The following is a 17,701-nucleotide window of genomic DNA, read 5'->3' as shown; positions in this document are numbered from 1 at the left end:
GGAGGTGCAACCCCAGGAGGCAGGGGCAGGGCAATATTAACTACAGCTGGAGGACCACCGGGAAGTAGATGAAAACAATAGGCAAAGGCTTCTTCCTCAACTGTTGGAGGAGAAGGAACAGCTCCAGAAAATCATGAGACAGACTCCAGCTTAATTCTAGAATCTGTGGTTCCTTCTTTTTCCTTTTGTTTTCCTCTGGCTGCCTGGGATCTTCCTCATTTCACAAAGCCTGAGCCCATTTACACTCAGTTTGCTGAAGGACTTTTTGCCAGTCATCTCTGCAGTCACCTCTGCAAGTAAATCTGTCATTCAGATCTCCTCAAACTGGTAAAAGTGATGTCCGAGAGCTGTCTCACTGACTATATCTCTCAGGCCACCAATGCATAGTATAGTAATGGTGATCATCTGGTGGGTCCACGGGGCACTGTTAAAGCCCTTATTAGAAGGTTATCTGCCACAGGATCATAAATATCATAACTGTGATCTTTGATCTGCAAAAGGATCCTCATTATTCTGCTGATTTCTCATGTCTGTATGCACCTCTTCTCTTTTTATCTACCCCCTACAACAATGGCAAACACAAAGCTGAACGATGCATCAGAACACTCAAAGTCTGTGAACTGAATTTCATTGACATCCATCTCTACTTCCCTCCCAACAAAAATGGTGGGGAGAGACCCTAAGCACCATTATAAGGGGGAAAAGAGTATGAAAGGACAACACTTTAAATGAAACAAACCACTTCCCTCACCTGTTGCATAGTCATTAGCTTGGCATAATTAGTAGCCTTCAACAGTGCTTCAACTGCCTTTTTGGCTTTTTCTTGAGGAGCCCCTTTGGGGAATGCTGGCAGTATGGCTAGAACACTATCTACAGTGAATTCTGGGATTGAGGAACTTTGTATTTTCACCTGAAAAACAGAACAATCAGTTGTTAAGAACTAGTATTTTTAACTGATAACTTTAGAAATGTTTTACATGTTCAACAAAATATAAAAACAAAGATGTGTCAAGGAATGACTTATTCAACCATATACAAGGTATCCGCACTATATGTGGAATTAATTTTAGCAGTTGACTTTCTTCTTACATAATCTGAATGAAACAGCTGTAATCCAAACATTCTGGTTTAAACATTTAAGGACCTATATCACTCTAGAACATGTAAAGCAATGCGATTATCAAAAATAAAAGACAGCAGTCAAATTAAACCAACAAACCTTGTTTGCGTGTGAGTGAAAAGAAGGTTGAAGCTTAAAAGCCATTTTTGTTAATATTAATGTGAAATTAGCAAAAATAGATATATTTTGGTGTTAAGGAATAAAAATTATCACTTTCCTGATACCAAAGAATGTAACCTAAACTCACTTAACACAAGTTTCATGAAAAAGTTAACAAATGAAAAATGAATAAGGTAGGCAATGAGGTGGCAAAGTGGACAAAGCTAACAATTTGGAGTCAAGAAGATCTGAGTTAGAATCCTGCCTCAGACACCTACTGTGTAACCCTAGTCAAGTCATTTCCCCATCTCTCAGCCTCAGTTTCCTCACCTGTCAAGTGGGGATAAAAATAGCACTTACCTTATAGGGTTGTTGTGAAGATCAGATGAAATAACATTAAAGCACTATATAAACACTTAGGAGCTACAATAGGACCAAAGTCTAATAAGATACTTTGCTAACCTATCTCACAACATATTTCATGAGTCAATAATGTATACAAGATTTAAAAAGGTTATAGATATGTGATTTTTATAATTTAATTTTATTTCCAGAGGCAAATCTGCCCTCAATTAGTCATAGATAAAAATAAGAGGATGCATTTCAATTCTATATAATTCAAACAAAAGGACAGTTACAATTTTTTTGGCTTTTGGCTTATTTGTGATTTATATGTATTTTCCCTGACTGGTTAAAGCAGGTCATGTACAACAAGCAATTAATATCATTCTTATAACACTAAAAAATCATGTACAAAAATGCTGCTTACTATGTAGAGCAGTGGTCTCAATTCCATTAATCAACATGCATTTATTAAGCAATTGTCAAAGTATTTTGGTCATACATCCCATTGGGGAGAAAAGGTTTGAGTTCACACCCTCAATATATGGTCTACTTTTAAATTATGCCGCTACAATTGTATAAATATCTTATGTATATTATAAAATAAACACAAAATAAAAGTTTAAAAGAATGGGATATTGAAATAAATACTATTTAATTTTGATTTTATTTATTAATGATATCAAATCCTTTTTGCTATCACCAAAATGTTATTAGCCGTAATGCTTTTAGAGAGAATAATATGACTGAATATGCTTTAAGACTTTTATCATATTGGTCATAACACTGTAGAGGAAACATAGAGTAGTGGATAGAGTGCTAGACTTAGTCAATTTTATTCATAACCCTGAGCTCAAATTCCATGTTAGATACTTACTAGCTGTGTAAGCCTAACCAAGTCATTTAACCTCTCCTTGCCTCAGTTTCCTCATCTGTAAAATGAGAGAGTAGGATTCAGTGGCTTCAAAGGTCTCTTTTAGCTCTAAATCTATGATAATATCATCTTTTTTACTATAAAGAAAAATAGGAAATACCATTTTTCTCTTTGTACTAGTGTAACTTTTTCCAGTCCTCAGGATAAAGTACTTAATATTTTATAAATTAGCCATGAGGCATTAGGTAAGAATTTTATTGTTTTTAATGCTAGGCTACTACAAGAAAAACAGAGGAAAGAGTAAACACACATTTTAGCAATCAAAGCAGAAGGCAGTTAGAGGATGCGTGAGTTTAAGAACAGTCATCCCTTTAGAATTGTCATAAAAGAAACCGTGAGACCAACAGAACATTATGTTGTTTTGATCGCAGTGCCTAGAGTAGCTCTGTCTTTAAGTTTTGGAGTCGGTACATGGTATCTATTGCAGACAATAAGAAATGTATTTGGAGGAGGCGGAAGGGGTTTGTTCTAGAGTAAATATATCAAGAATCATCTGACAGAATTGCAGAATATATCTTTTAAAAAGTCTCCTAGAAGGGTTTCTCTCTACTTCAGGAATTTCAAGGACACCAGTTCACTAGAGCAGAGCATGAACCTTCAAGCACGGAATTGGACATAAATGGGATAGGCAATGCACAAAGATTTATTTTCCCTTGGGAAAAATTATTGGGTAGACAAACTAATCGACTATGCTCACTTTTATTTATTTTATAACACTCATGGGAAAAAATGTCAGTGTCCAAAACTGCCAACTTGTCAGATACTGTGTTTTGATTGAAAATTCAATTATGTATATTGGTTTCGGTCCTTGCTTGAAAAATGACTTGTGAGCCTGTTAAGGCGGAATAAAGTTGTATTTATTCGTTGTATTTATAAACCCAATCCTTACAATTATGTAGCTGGCAGGGTATAATGTTTATGGTTTCTTTAGGTTCTTGAACATAAATTCTAATTGTTCATTTAACTTCTGCCTGATTCTAAGAATCCAGAGGCAAACGTAAGAAGTGTTTCAGGAAACTGCCTGTTAAAGTTTTCCATATTTGTAATCTCTGATTTGTCTTAACCCCGTAAGAATCTGAGTCACTGCTCTTCTATGGCCTTTACCCTCCTAGTATGTGATATCCAGGAAAGTGGTTCATTAAAATAAACACCTCTCTATTTAAATACTTGGCACTGATCTACGGGATATTTATAGCCCATTAAAAGTTGATGGGTTTTCCCTCCTGAAAACTGTTACATGGGGTTTTGAATAATTTATATTTAAAGATTCTTCTTTATTGTAGTTATAATTTTAGTAATATCTTTTTGATACCTGTTTGAGTAAAATATCGTGGGACCATATTGTCAGATAAAAAAGAGAGAGAGAATGACAACTGAGGAAGGAGAATAGGCCAGAGAAACTTTCAGTTTAATATTTATGATAAAGACTGGATGGAAATTATACAAGAAGGAACTTTGGCTTTATCCTTGCCATGTGTGTGTGTAGTATATGTAGTATGGACAAATCATTTCACCTCTTTGGACTTCACTTTCCTCATCTGCAAAGTGCACTTGCATCTGGATGACATGATGTCTGAGCTCCCTCGTTCCTTTAAATTGTATGATCCTATTACTTGTGAAAATAATGTTGCCTCTGTCATGCAAGCAGAATTCATCATATTTATTCTGGTGGTGGTGTGGCGGTGAAAACGCTGGAGGGAAAGTAAATGACAGCTGCCAGTGCCAGTCAGTGTCAACTGGTTAGTGCCAAAGCTAGTTTAGTTGGAGGGGTCCTCTTGTGAATGAAGTCAATGAGCTTTGGTGCACCAACACTGCGGCACCTAAAAGGAGGTTGTAGAGAATCATTCATTTAATGGGTATTTATTAAGCACCTACTGTGCGCCAGAACCCTGTGCTGGCTGCTCATGATACAAAGACTTTTAAAAAGGTTGGTTGTGAAAGTCAAAAGAGAATGTGTAAAGTACTTCGCAAACCATGAGGTACCACCCCATTGACCATTATTATTATTATCATATTTCAAAAATCCCTTGTAAGAAAAGTAGAGATGTAGATGTCAATAGAGAATGAAGTCCAGCTTCTCACCCCAAGTTACTGTGTGTGTTGTCAGGTACATGTTTTCTTATTCTTTTTTTCTAGCTTGTCTACAGTTCCCCTCAAACCATCCTTTTATAGGTACTGCTGGATCAGAATGCTCCTCACACATTGCTCCATGCAGGCTTTAAGGATAATAGATTCCAGCCCATACTGACCTCCTCTTCTCTAGGCAATTGCTCCGCTGTTAGGTAATACCACACACGCTTTAGTAGTCAGAGTCACACCTATTCAAATCACTATACATATATGTATACACGTACATATGCACCTATATACATACATATGCATACGCATATATACATGCATATATGCGTGTATGTGTATATATGTGTATACACACACACACACACACACACACACATATATATATATATATGTTTGTATATATCAGTTATGTGGTTCAGTGGATAGAGTGCCAGACCTGGAGTCAGGAAGACTCATCTTCCTAAGTTCAAATCTGGCTTTACATTCCTACTAGCTGTGTGATCCTGGCCAAGTCACTTAACCCTGTTTGCCTCAGTTTCCTTATCTGTAAAATGAGCTGGAGAAGGAAATGGCAAACCACTTCAATATCTTTGCCAAGAAAACCCCAGACAGAGTCACAAAGAGTCAAACAGGACTGAAATGACTGAACAGCAACATACGTATATATAACATTCACAATTATACCTGTGCAAATCATTTTATATATATATATGTGTGTGTGTGTGTGTGTGTGTGTGTGTATTTCACAACTATAGCTGCATAAATCATTATATATCTATATATATGCACATACATACACACACACACATATATATATCTCTTTTACAGTAAACCCGTCCAAATCATACATACAAATAAAATTCACAGCTACACACATATGTGTGGCTCTACTGCCTGAATCAAAGCTTTACATCCACCACTGAATAGAGAGAGAGCCTTTACCTCTGAGGAGTTGGGGAGCTCAGAACATACAGCCACTCAGAGTCTAAAACAGGGAATCACAACATCTTTCTCATAAGTGAGCCCCCAATGCAAAAACTCTCACAATATATACTCTTTCAGCTAATAGGCTCAGAGCCAGAAGACATCACAATTGGGCTCATTGACTAATTAGCTTATTAACAAAAGGTGTGCAAGCCTTCCTATAAGCAAGATTCCCTTAATGGGCTCCATATGATGCCTATCAATGGGCAGGGAAGATCTTACAACCCCCCATTAACATTACATAATGATAATTAACATTTTAACATCCTGATTATGAGCTACATAAGTTTCCAGGTCAAAGGAAAGTAAAGCTCCAAGCATCCAGGAGACAGGAGATCAAGCAGAGAGGGAATTGCAGTGAGAATCATAGAAAATTACATAATATGGTAAAGGTAAAGAAAGCTTTGAATACAACATACCAGAAGGCCTCTCCTTACCATAAAGAATAACTTACCTTACAAAGCTTAGAAAAAGAATGTGAAAGATGAGAGAATGAATATTTCTAATGGAGGCATGATAAGAGATGATGGGTATGCCAGTAACAAGCATTGCATGAATCTCTCAGTCCTCTCTGAGATGATCCAGGGAATGTTGTGGGAGTCAGAATATAGTGCATAAATATGACCAAAAAAACTACAAATGGGCAAGCACAAGAAGTAGGAAGAGGAGTTGAGAAAGACAGAAGCATTGAGGGGAGGATGAATGGCAAACAAAACAAACTTCAGTGATGAGGTTACTAGGTGGTATAAAAGACAGCATATTGGGCCTGGAGTCAGCAATACTCAAGTTTGACTCCTACCACAGATGCTTACTAGCTGTGTGACCTTAGGCAAATCACTTAACCTCTCTCTGTCTCAAGTTTTCTTGACTGTAAAATGGGAATAGCACCTATCGCCCTGGGTTGTTGTAAAAAACAAATGAGATATTTATAAAATGCTTGGCAGAGTGCCTGACACATAGCACGTACTTAATGTAAAGTGCTTGCTTTTTTTCTTCCTATGGAGGAATGAATTCAAAGGGAGAATTAAAGGGAGAAAGAAAAAGGCATACCTAGTGAACTGGGTCTTAGTGGGATAAAAAATGGAAGAAGAAAAGATGCAGATCCAATATTTCCAATAATAGCTAACTAGAGTTGATTTCACTCCCTTTCCTTACCCACATAATTTGTCCTTATAGGGGGTATAGAGAATGGGGTGAAGAAAGAATATATTACCAATGATTATAATAACATTATAAATGATAGTGGAGGGAAAAACAAACAACAATCTTAACTATAAATGTGAATGGAATGAACTTGCTTGTTGAAAAGGAGGCAGGTGGTATGATGAATAAGAATGCAAAACCCAACAGTATGTTTATAAGAAATGCAACAAAAATATAAAAATTCATATGGAGTTAAAATGAAGAATTAGAACTTCCAGGTCACATGAGCAACAAAGATGGAGGGCAAAACATTTTCTCTGATCCCCACATCTTCTCAAACCTCTCCCAAACAGAAATTATGCAGCAAAGATAAAGCAACTTCAGCTATCTCCATGGTCTAGGACACACAGAATACAAAAGACGGTTTAAAATGAAATGTTTAAAAAATCCATGAACTGACCTGAACTGACCCTGAGCTGACTCAGCACTCCTTCCCTACCTCCCATGGGCACTAGCAGACCCCAAAACCAGACACAAACTAGAATCTGTGCTGGCAAATCTCACCAAAGAAAATGAGAGAACAATAGGCTGGGAATGCAAATATACAGAAGTAAAGGACAATCAGGAAGAGGAGGGAAATAACATTGAAAGAGAATATGCTCACTTAGGAAGCAAAACACACTCACCTTGAAGACAAGATGCCTATAGACAGCCTAAGGATCATAGTTCTCCCAGCAGAACACAACAAAACAAATACTTTACTGTCATGATGCAGGAAACAATAGAAAAGATCTTCCCCAAACTTGTGAATGTAGGAAATAAAATATCAATTAAAAGAATTCGCAGATTGACGGAAGAGGGAGAGAAACAAAGTTGCAAACTCCAAGACATTTAGAGGTTAAATTTGGCAATTCAATCAGAAACAAATTCTGCAACTTATCAGGAGAAAAACTTTCAAATATAAAGGAAAGGAAATTGAATAACATAAAACTATTCTGCACCCACCAAAAAAAGTAGGAGTGTAATAATGTGTAGTTTAGTCTGTAGCCCTGAGTGACATACCCTGCAAATCTGAGCTTAATTGTAAAGTGAGACATTCAATTAAAAAGAGACATTTGAAACATATTTAGAAAGAAAACCAGAACTGAAGAGATTATTTGCTTCTAGAGCACCCCAAGCAACAGAAATGCGGGAGGGGTGAATAAATGCAACAGGAAAGGACAGCAACAGAGTGAGAGCAGAAAGACTAGGAAAAGACTTTATTCTAAATGTACCTCAGGAGGCAAGGGTGAAGGTGAAAATCCAGTCGAGGCAACAGTGAAGAGTCAGACCTGGGGCATTATGTACAGAATTTGGTGACACCTTGCCTACAGATGAATCAACGTTTTGGAGTATTTTTTTAGGACTATATTACAAAACAGGAGGGTATGTGAAAGAAGGAAGAGGAGGAGGAGGGTAGAAAGGAGGGCACAAGGTGCCTGGGTCAAATCAAGGACTACCAGTGAGGGGAAGGTGACCTTTATGGTTTCAGAAAGAGAAGAGCCTACAGGGCAGTAGATGAGGAGGAGAGGGGGTAGATTAAAAAGGATAAAAGGGAAATAAATAGGGAGGAGGTCTTGCTTTGGTGGTGGGATGAGATTCTGCTGATAAACGCTCCTATGGGTATTTGGTGCTTAGAAAGTTTACTTGTCCCACCTAGGGAGGGTGGGGGGAATTGGAACTCCTGGGGACAACTGACACCTGGGGGAGTGGGAGAACATGGACTGAGGGAGAAAAAATGGTAACCAAGGGAAAGCATAAATTGGTGATGGGCTGCATAATTAGGGATGTGGTAGAAGAAGGGCCCTAAGTGTCCTCTCTGAAACCTGCAATAATTGGCATTGTTCTGGGAGTGAGGCACAATGGAAAAGAGAAATCCACGAGGAAAGCTGTACAGGGCAGTGACAGAAATTGCCTAGAGGGGAGAGCCAGAATGGATACCTTGGAAATTTTAATTGCATGGAGAATAGAGAGAATAAAAAAAAGACCAGATCATTAGAATCAGAGAATGAAGGTCCAGAGTAGACATAGGATATCGATAATGAAGAGGAGAGAAATCCTTCTTTGGAAAGGGGTGCAAAAATTAAATTTTAAAGCTAATGAATAGGGCTAGTTGAATGGGGAGGAGAGGAAGGGTTAATCCACTTAAAGAATTGTGTAACCAGATAAAAGCAAGAGAGATAAAGCAACTAATAAGTAAAATTCCAAAGGGAAGGGGGAAACAGACAAGGGGAGAGAATCAAAGGTGAGGGGAAGAGCTACCTTTAAAAAGATTAAAGTAACTGAAGGAGCACAAATTATAATTATAATAGAAAAGGGGGAAAATCATAACTTGAAAAAAATCAATATTAGAAACATAGAGGAAAATACAAACCCACCTCATAACTTTAAATGTGAATAGATGAAACAAATCAATAAAAAGAAAAAGAGTGACATTGGATGAGAAAATAAAACGCTACAATCTGATGCTTTCAAGAAACATATTTGAAAGAAAAACAAAGACTTAAATAAAACAAGACTGAGAGGATGAAAAAAATTACTATGCATCAGATGAATTCAAAAAACTCAGAAGTGCAATCACGCTATCTGACAAAGCACAAACATTTAGAATATAAAAAGGGATAAATAAGGAAATTACATTATACTGAAAGGAACCATAGACAACAAACCAAAATTAGTAATAAAGTTATATGCTGCAAATGCCTTAACATCCAAATTCATAAAGGAAACATTATATGAGCTACAAGAAGACATAGACAGCAACACAATAGTGACAAAAGACTTCAACATCCCTCTCTCAGTTTTGGATAAGTCTAACAGAGAGATAAATAAAAGGAAAACATATGGAACTGAACAAATTGCTGGAGAATCTTAAGTTAAAAGACTAATGATGTCTTCCAAATGAGACAGAAAAAAGAATAAAAATATTCCTCTGTGCCATGTGGAACTTTTATAACACATACAGGGACCAGAGATATTATAGGCAAATGTACTGTAAAATAATAGAAGAAAAACAGATTATATACCTCTCACAGCTGTGGTTAGGAGACATCCTTAACCAAACAAGAAATAGACATAGTTACAAAAGATAACTGATTAAATGAAACTGAAAAGCTTCCACAGAAACAAAATGAACATACCTAGGATAAAAAGGGATGTGGTCTAATGGGGGGAAAAGTCTTTGTATCAAATTTCTCTGATCAGAGCGTGATATCCAAGATACATAAATAATTGTGTGTATACATATATATGTATGTATATACATATGTAAAAATATATATCTATGTACATAACGTGTGTGTTTATGTGTATGTGTGTTACTAATAGCCATTCCCCAATAAGTGGTCAAAGGACACAAACAAACATTTCCCAAAAGAACTGAAAAGTATTTACAACCTCATGAAAGAATGTTCCAAATCCCTAATCATAAGAAAAATGCAAATCAAACCAATCCTAAGGTTTCACCTCATATTATGTAAATTAGCAAAAAAAAAAAAAGACTCCCAAAATGGCAACAGTTAATGTTGGAGAGGTTGTGGAATGATAGGCACACTGATACATTCTTGGTGGAGCTGTGCAATGGTACAACCATTTTGGAAAGCTATTTGGAATTGTGGAAACAAAATTACTAAAATGTCCATACCCTTTGATCTAGAGACTCAATTACTGGATTTATACTCCAAGAAAGCCACTGATAAAAGGAAAGTCCCCATATACTCCAAATTTTCAGGGAGGAGGAGTGATGGATACTTAGGATAACTATGATGATGTAAGAAACAGAAAATATCAATAAAAGCTTGCTTTTTTAAAAAAACAAAGAGCTAGAGTAGAATCTATCATGCCTAATCCAAAAAAGTAGTGGTAACACTCATGATCTTATACAAGGAAAAAGCGAACCAGATGTGGTTAAGATGGATAATTAAGGAAACTACCTAGTGCTTAAATGTGCCACAGATAACAAATCAGAATAGGGACTACACGGGTGATTTCCACTACCAAAGCAAGTTTACATCTTTTCTGAAATGTATTATATAAGACAGTTGACTAGAGCACCAAGAGATTATGCTGTACCCCAGGTCACAAATCCAGTATGTCAGACACAGGACTCATCTTTCTCCCTAAACCATCTCTCCCTGCCAACTTCCTTATTACTGTTGAGGGCCACACCATCCTCCTAGTCCCTTGGGCTCACAGCTATCTTTCCTCCTCCTCATATCCAATCTATTGCCAAGGCCTATCAACTTTTACAACATCTTTTGTAGACCCCCTTCTCTCCTCTGACACTGTCATCACTATGGTGCATGCTCTCATCACTGCATGACTGGACTATTGCAATAGCTTGCTGGTGGATCTGCCTGTTGATTAAAAATAACTTTGTCTTTTGGCCTATAGTTCAACATAGGCTACTATTAGCAGAACAGAGCAACTGGGAGAAACTGGGGAATCAGTTTGGGAAGATAAAGAGTTTTAGAGATGATGTTGCATTTAAAGAGACAAGAAGTATATAAGCAGACATACTCAGCAGGTAGTAAGAATATAGAAATGAGACTTGAGATAAATGTCAATGTTGGAGTTATAACTCACAGAAGCAAAGATTTGGAGCTGGAAGGGACTTTAGACATCTTTTAGGTTACAGAGGCATAAGGGGCATAGTTAATATTCAAACCTAGGTCCTCTTGATGCCAAATACAGTCCAATCTAGATGAAGAATGGATCATCTATATAAAAAAGAGGATTAAAATTGTGACTGTATATGTGATCTCAAACCAAGAAGTTAATGCTACTAAATATTAAACACATTAATGATAATAATGTACCACATTAACATTTTGAAGAGACACTATTTCAAAAACATCTCTAATATAAATCTTTTCTAAAAGTTTATCATACAATTGTTAAAAGTCGTAATCTTGCCATGTTCCATATGCTTTCTTTGAATAGGGCTATAGAATTGCCTAAAGGATTAGTTTAAATTCTTCTAATCGGAAACAAGTTAAATTCATTTTCTTTGACATAGTCAAGAATCTAGGCTATGTTTAATTTTTAAGATAGCCTTTAGGAGGGTTGTAATTTATTATCATGTTTTCAATGAGAAATTTATAAGAAATTCACAAATTTATAAAACTTAAGAAATGTATATAGTATGATGGAAAACTACATCTCTCCTCTGAGGTCTTAAAAAGAATAGTTGTACTGAATTTAAAAATAAAGAAAATATTTTTTGTTGAAAAATATATATCAAATCTATAGCTTTAGAAAGAATTTTTATCTTGTAGGTCACTGCAGCTTTTTATGTAATAATCTCTGATATAAATAATCTTTGGAATACTGGTACTGTGAGTGTTGACTGCTCAGTACTTACACAAAGGCAGACAGCTTGCTTATCTAGGTTTGCAGGTGACAGAGGTGTGCCTAATTCACTGAATGAGAGCTCAAGGATCCGAAAAGCTTTCAACAGTTCAAAACAATGGACCAAATCAAAGATGACAAAATTTAATACACAAATGATTTACATTTGTATTTTTAAAATCAACTACACATGGTCAGAATAGGGAAACTATACCTAGGCAACATTACCTCTGAAAAGAGCTTGAGTATTTTGCTGGACTGCAAGCTCAAAAATCCAATAAGGTAATCCAATAAGCTAATGCAAGCTTAAGCTGAATTAATAGAATCATAGTATCTAGTTCCAGACACCACATTTTAGGAAGACTTTGACAAACTGGAGTGAGTCCAGTGGGAGGCAATGAAAATGGGAAAAGCAATATAAATGATGCCTTATAAGAAAGGGATGAAGGAACTCTGGGATGTTTAGCCTAGAAAAGAGAAGGTTTAGGGAGAGGACATGACAAAGGTCTTAACATTTTGGAAGGGCTGCTATATGAGAGAAAAATTATATTTGTTTTTTGGACCTAGAAGGCAGAATTAAGATCAGTGGTGGGAAGTTACAGAAAGTCAGGTACAGGCAATTAATGAAAGTAGAATAGGCTTTCTAGTGAAGTAGAAAGTTTTTTGTCAATTCAAGTTGTTAGAGCAAGATATGGAAGACTTCTCAAGGACATAAGTAGAGGAATTCATGCTTTGAGTGCTGACTAAATTATTTTTAAGGTTTCTTCTATCTTCTGGATTCTATGATTCAACAGATGTTGAATCACAATTTAATTGATGTATAAGAAGGTTGGCAGCTAGGTGGTGCAGTAGACAGAACACTGGGATGATCAGGAAAACTCATCTTCATGAGTTCAAATTCGGTTGCACATAATTACTAGCCATGTGATGCTGGGCAAATCACTCAACCCTGTTTGCCTCAGTTCCCCATCTGTAAAATGAGCTGGAGAAGGAAATGGCAAAACACTCCAGTATCTTTGCCAAGAAAACCCAAACACGGAGTCATGAAAAGTTAGATATGACTGAAATGATTCAATAACAAAAATAGGAATGTTAGATCTGGAAAGGATCATCTACTCCAACTCCCTAATTTTACAAATCATACAGTTAAGTCAAAAAAGGAGGGAGGGGGTAACTTTTCTTAAGATCATATAGCTAGGACATAACAAAGCCAGGACTTAAACACCAATTTTCTGACTTGAGGGGGCCAGTGCTCTTTTCAACAAGTCATCTCTTGTTGTTCAGTCATTTGAGTCATATCTGACTCTTTGTGATCCCATCCAAAGATACTGAAGTCCTTTGCCATTTTCTTCACCAGCTCATTTTATAGATGAGGAAACTGAGGCAAAAAGGGTTAAGTGACTTGCCCAGGGTCACACAACTAATAAGTTTCTGAGGCCAGATTTAAACTCAGGTTTTCCTGATTAGCTTAAGATTGGGAAGGGAGTACAATAAGGTTATATATTATCACCTTATTTATTTAATTTATATGCAGAGCACATCATGCAAAATTCCAGATTGAATGACCCAAAAGCTGCAATTAAGGTTGCTGAGAGAAATATAAACAATCTCAGATATGCAGGTGACACTGCTCTGATGGAGAAAGTGAAGAGGAATTAAGAAGCCTCTTACTGAGGGTGAAAGAGGAGATCATAAAAGCTAGTTTGAAAGTTAACATAAAAAACCAAGATCTTGGCAACTGGACCCATCGCTTCCTCGCAAATAGAAGGAGAAGAAATGGAAACAGTGTCAGATTTTATATTCTTGGGCTCAAAGATCATGAGAGACTGTGCCATGAAATTAAAAGACTTGCTCCTCCTTTGAAGAAAAGCTATGGCAAATCTGAACAGCATACTAAAAAGCAGAGATATCAGAGACAAATTCCGCATAGTTAAAGCTATGGTTTTTCTAGTATCAATGTATGGCTGTGAAAGTTGGACCATAAGGAAACCTGAGTATTGCAGAATCAACAATTTCAAACTGTGGTGCCAGAGAAGACTTTTCAGAGTCCCTTGGACAGCAAGGAGGTCAAATAAGTCAATACTTATAGAAATTAATTCCGGCTATTTGCTGGAAGGTCAAATACTGAAGCTGAAGTTTAAATACTTTGGCTATATACTGAAAAGACAGAACTCATTGGAAAAGATCCTGATGTTAGGAAAGATTGAAGACAAAAGGAGAAGGGGACAGCAGAAGAGGAGATGGATACAGTATCATAGAAACAGTGAACATGAAGTTGGACAGACTTTAAGAGCTAGCAGAGGATAGAAGGGCCCAGTGTACTATGGTCCAGGGGGTCATGAAGAGTCGGGCACGACTGAACAGCTGAACAATTTCCTGACTCCAGACACAGTACTCCCCTGTACCACCAAGCTGCCCTTAAACCATTTCTTTAAAATATTCTAAAATACTTTACAGATGTGAATAAAAAAGAAACACAACTTAAAATTTTGAAAATATTTAAGTAAAATTTTTATGTTTAACCTTAAATGCCACATTAAGCCAACTGTTACAGAAATAAAGGCAAAGGCAAAGCCTTAATTTGGAGATAGTGCACAGGGCAAAGTATGAACTAAGTATCAGGTTAAAGATAAGTACAGAAAGGAAAGATGTTAGAGCTCAAATGTATAAAGCTCTGTGGATCAAGTATCTAAACAACCAAAGTAACCACTAAGTCCTTCTAGAAGCTATTGGAGTAGTAGGGTTAAAAAGTATGTTTCCATTAACAAAATCTAAGACAATATTCTGTATGCCGAATTGTAAAATCTGCTTATTTTAACTGTCTCTGAATGGTAAGGACTTCAGCTTAAATATAAAAACTACTGCTTCTCAGAGCATCAAATAATAGCACAATCTCCAACACTGCATTGGTTTGAACAGTATATCATCTTTACAGCACAAAAAAAAATGTAGTTCCTTCAAAAGGATTGGACAAACAACTGATTTAATTGAATAACATTGATAAAGAACCAACTAGGCATCAAACAAAGTGTAACCTAAGGGGAAGGCAAAGACAAAAATAAGTTTCTATTTTAACCTAAAGAAGATATACACTGAAGCTTCCTGGGCAAGACAACTGCATGATCAAATTTATAATTCAGGAATATCAATTTTATCAACTGTGGAGTGATGTAGAAGGTGGACTTGAAAAGGGAGAGAATGGAGGAAGGGAGAATAATTTGGAGGTTATTGCATAAGTTTAGGCAATAGATGATGACATCATAAACCAGGGTGTTGGACACCTATGCAAGTGCAGAAAAAAGTCTTGGATTGGGGGCAGAGCCAAGATGGCGGCTAGAAAGCAGGGACTTGCTTAAGCTCTCCCCCAGGTCCCTCCAAATACCTATGAAATATGGCTCTGAACAAATTCTAGAACTGCAGAACCCACAAAATAGCAGCGGGAACCAGGGCTCCAGCCCAGGACAGTCTGGATGGTCTCTCGAAAGTATCTATCACACAGAACTGGGAGCTGAGTGGAGCAGAGCCCAGGGTGGGCCATGCCAGGACCAACCAGACAGGGAACTGGGCATAACAGGCAGTAGGGCCCTGAATCATTGAGCTGTGGCAGTTACCAGACTTCTCAACCCACAAACGCCAAAAACAACAGAGCAGGTTAGTGGGAAAAACTTCTGGGACAGAGTGAAAGGATTTGCGGTTGGCCACAGCCCCAGGGGCAGCAGAGGTGGTGCAGCTCTGAGGCTGCATCCAGAGCTACAGCTGCAGTTGCTTCCAGCCCCAGGCCCACCTGCTGGGAGGAATGAAGCCACAGATTAGAGCTGGGGTACAAAGCCTGCTTTGTTCTGCTTGGATCTGGGCTGCAATCTTGGTTGGCAGTTCTTGGGGGAGAAGGAGCGCTGGTGTGACAGCTGTGTAGAAGTAGCTCTGAAAATAGCAGCACAGTCCCTCAAGCTTGGGACAAAGTACTCTCTACTCTACAAGCAGTCATACCCCAACAAAAAGCTCAAGGGTCAAGCAGTTGGCTGGGAACATGAACAGGCAGCAAAAATGGACTCAGATTCAGACTCTGGAATCTGTTTTCGGTGACAAAGAAGACCAAAACATACAGCCAGAAGAAGTCAACAAAGTCAAAGAGCCTACATCAAAGGCCTCCAAGAAAAATATGAATTGGGCTCAGGCCATGTAAGAGCTCAGAAAGGATTTGGAAAAGCACATAAGAGAAGTAGAGGAAAAATTGGGAAAAGAAATGAGAGTGATGTGAGAAAACCATGAAAAACAAGTCAATCACTTGCTAAAGGAGACCCAAAAAAAATACTGAAGAAAATAACACCTTAAAAAATAGACTAACTTAAATGGCAAAAGAGCTCCAAAAACACGGAGACATCAAAATTCCCAAAAGATGAAAAATTGAGGGCTGCCATCTAATTTGTTACTTTAAATTATTATTACATGACTGTTTCATATTTCCTGGGGCCCTACAAATACTGGATTCCACAGAAAATACATTAAAGCATTTGGTGGAATACATTTTTTTAAAAAAAACTACCTTTTATAAGAGTTTAAGCAAATGTAAACTGGTGACTGTCTTAAGCCAAAAAACTGTATAAAATTTGTTCAAACTTCTAAAAGCTCCAAAAAACCAATGAGGAGAAGGATGCCTTGAAAAGCAGAATTAGTCAAATGGAAAAAGAGGTCCAAAAGACCACTGAAGAAAATTCTACCTTAAAAATGAAATTGGAGCAAGTGGAAGCTAGTGACTTTATGAGAAATCAAGATATTATAAAACAGAACGAAAGGAACGACAACATGGAAGACAATGTGAAATATCTCACTGGAAAAACCACTGACCTGAAAAATAGATCCAGGAGAGATAATTTAAAAATTATTGGACTACCTGAAAGCCATGATCAAAAAAAAGAGCCTAGATATCATCTTTCAAGAAATTATCAAGGAGAACTGCCCTGATATTCTAGAGCCAGAGGGTAAAATAGAAACTGAAAGAATCCACCGATCGCCTCCTGAAAAAGATACCAAAAAGAAAACTCCTAGGAATATTGTAGCCAAATTCCAGAACTCCCAGATCAAGGAGAAAATACTGCAAGCAGCCAGAAAGAAACAATTTGAGTACTGTGGAAACACAATCAGGATAACACAAGATCTAGCAGCTTCTACATTAAGGGACTGAAGGGCTTAGAATATGAAATTCTGGAGGTCAATGGAGCTAGGATTTAAACCAAGAATCACCTACCCAGCAAAACTGAGTATAATGCTCCAAGGCAAAATATGGACTTTCAATAAAATAGAGGACTTTCAAGCTTTCTCAGTGAAAAGACCAGAGCTGAATAGAAAATTTGACTTTCAAACACAAGAATCAAGAGAAATATGAAAAGGTAAACAAGAAAGAGAAATCATAAGGGACTTACTAAAGTTGAACTGTTTTGTTTATATTCCTACATGAAAAGATGATGTGTATGATTCATGTGACTTCAATATCATAATAGCTGAAAGGAATATACATACATATATATATACATATATATACACACACACATATATATATATATATAAATACACACACATATATATATATATACACACACACACACATGTATATA

General features: G+C 37.0%; 1 protein-coding gene across 1 annotated transcript in view; it reads right to left on the bottom strand.

Annotated features, from left to right (window-relative positions):
• Positions 1 to 17,701, bottom strand: part of LOC118845550 — a 232,990-nt gene that overhangs the window by 34,135 nt on the left and 181,154 nt on the right. Inside the window, exon 10 of the mRNA XM_036753508.1 lies at positions 752 to 910. Within this exon, the coding sequence (XP_036609403.1) occupies positions 752 to 910 (159 nt within the window). The remainder of the gene's footprint in view (positions 1 to 751; positions 911 to 17,701) is intronic.

The sequence above is a fragment of the Trichosurus vulpecula genome, chromosome 1 (assembly GCF_011100635.1).
Source record: "Trichosurus vulpecula isolate mTriVul1 chromosome 1, mTriVul1.pri, whole genome shotgun sequence".
Classification (NCBI taxonomy): domain Eukaryota; kingdom Metazoa; phylum Chordata; class Mammalia; order Diprotodontia; family Phalangeridae; genus Trichosurus; species Trichosurus vulpecula.
Note: the sequence above shows the minus strand (reverse complement) of the source record. Positions and strands in the feature narration are given on the sequence as shown.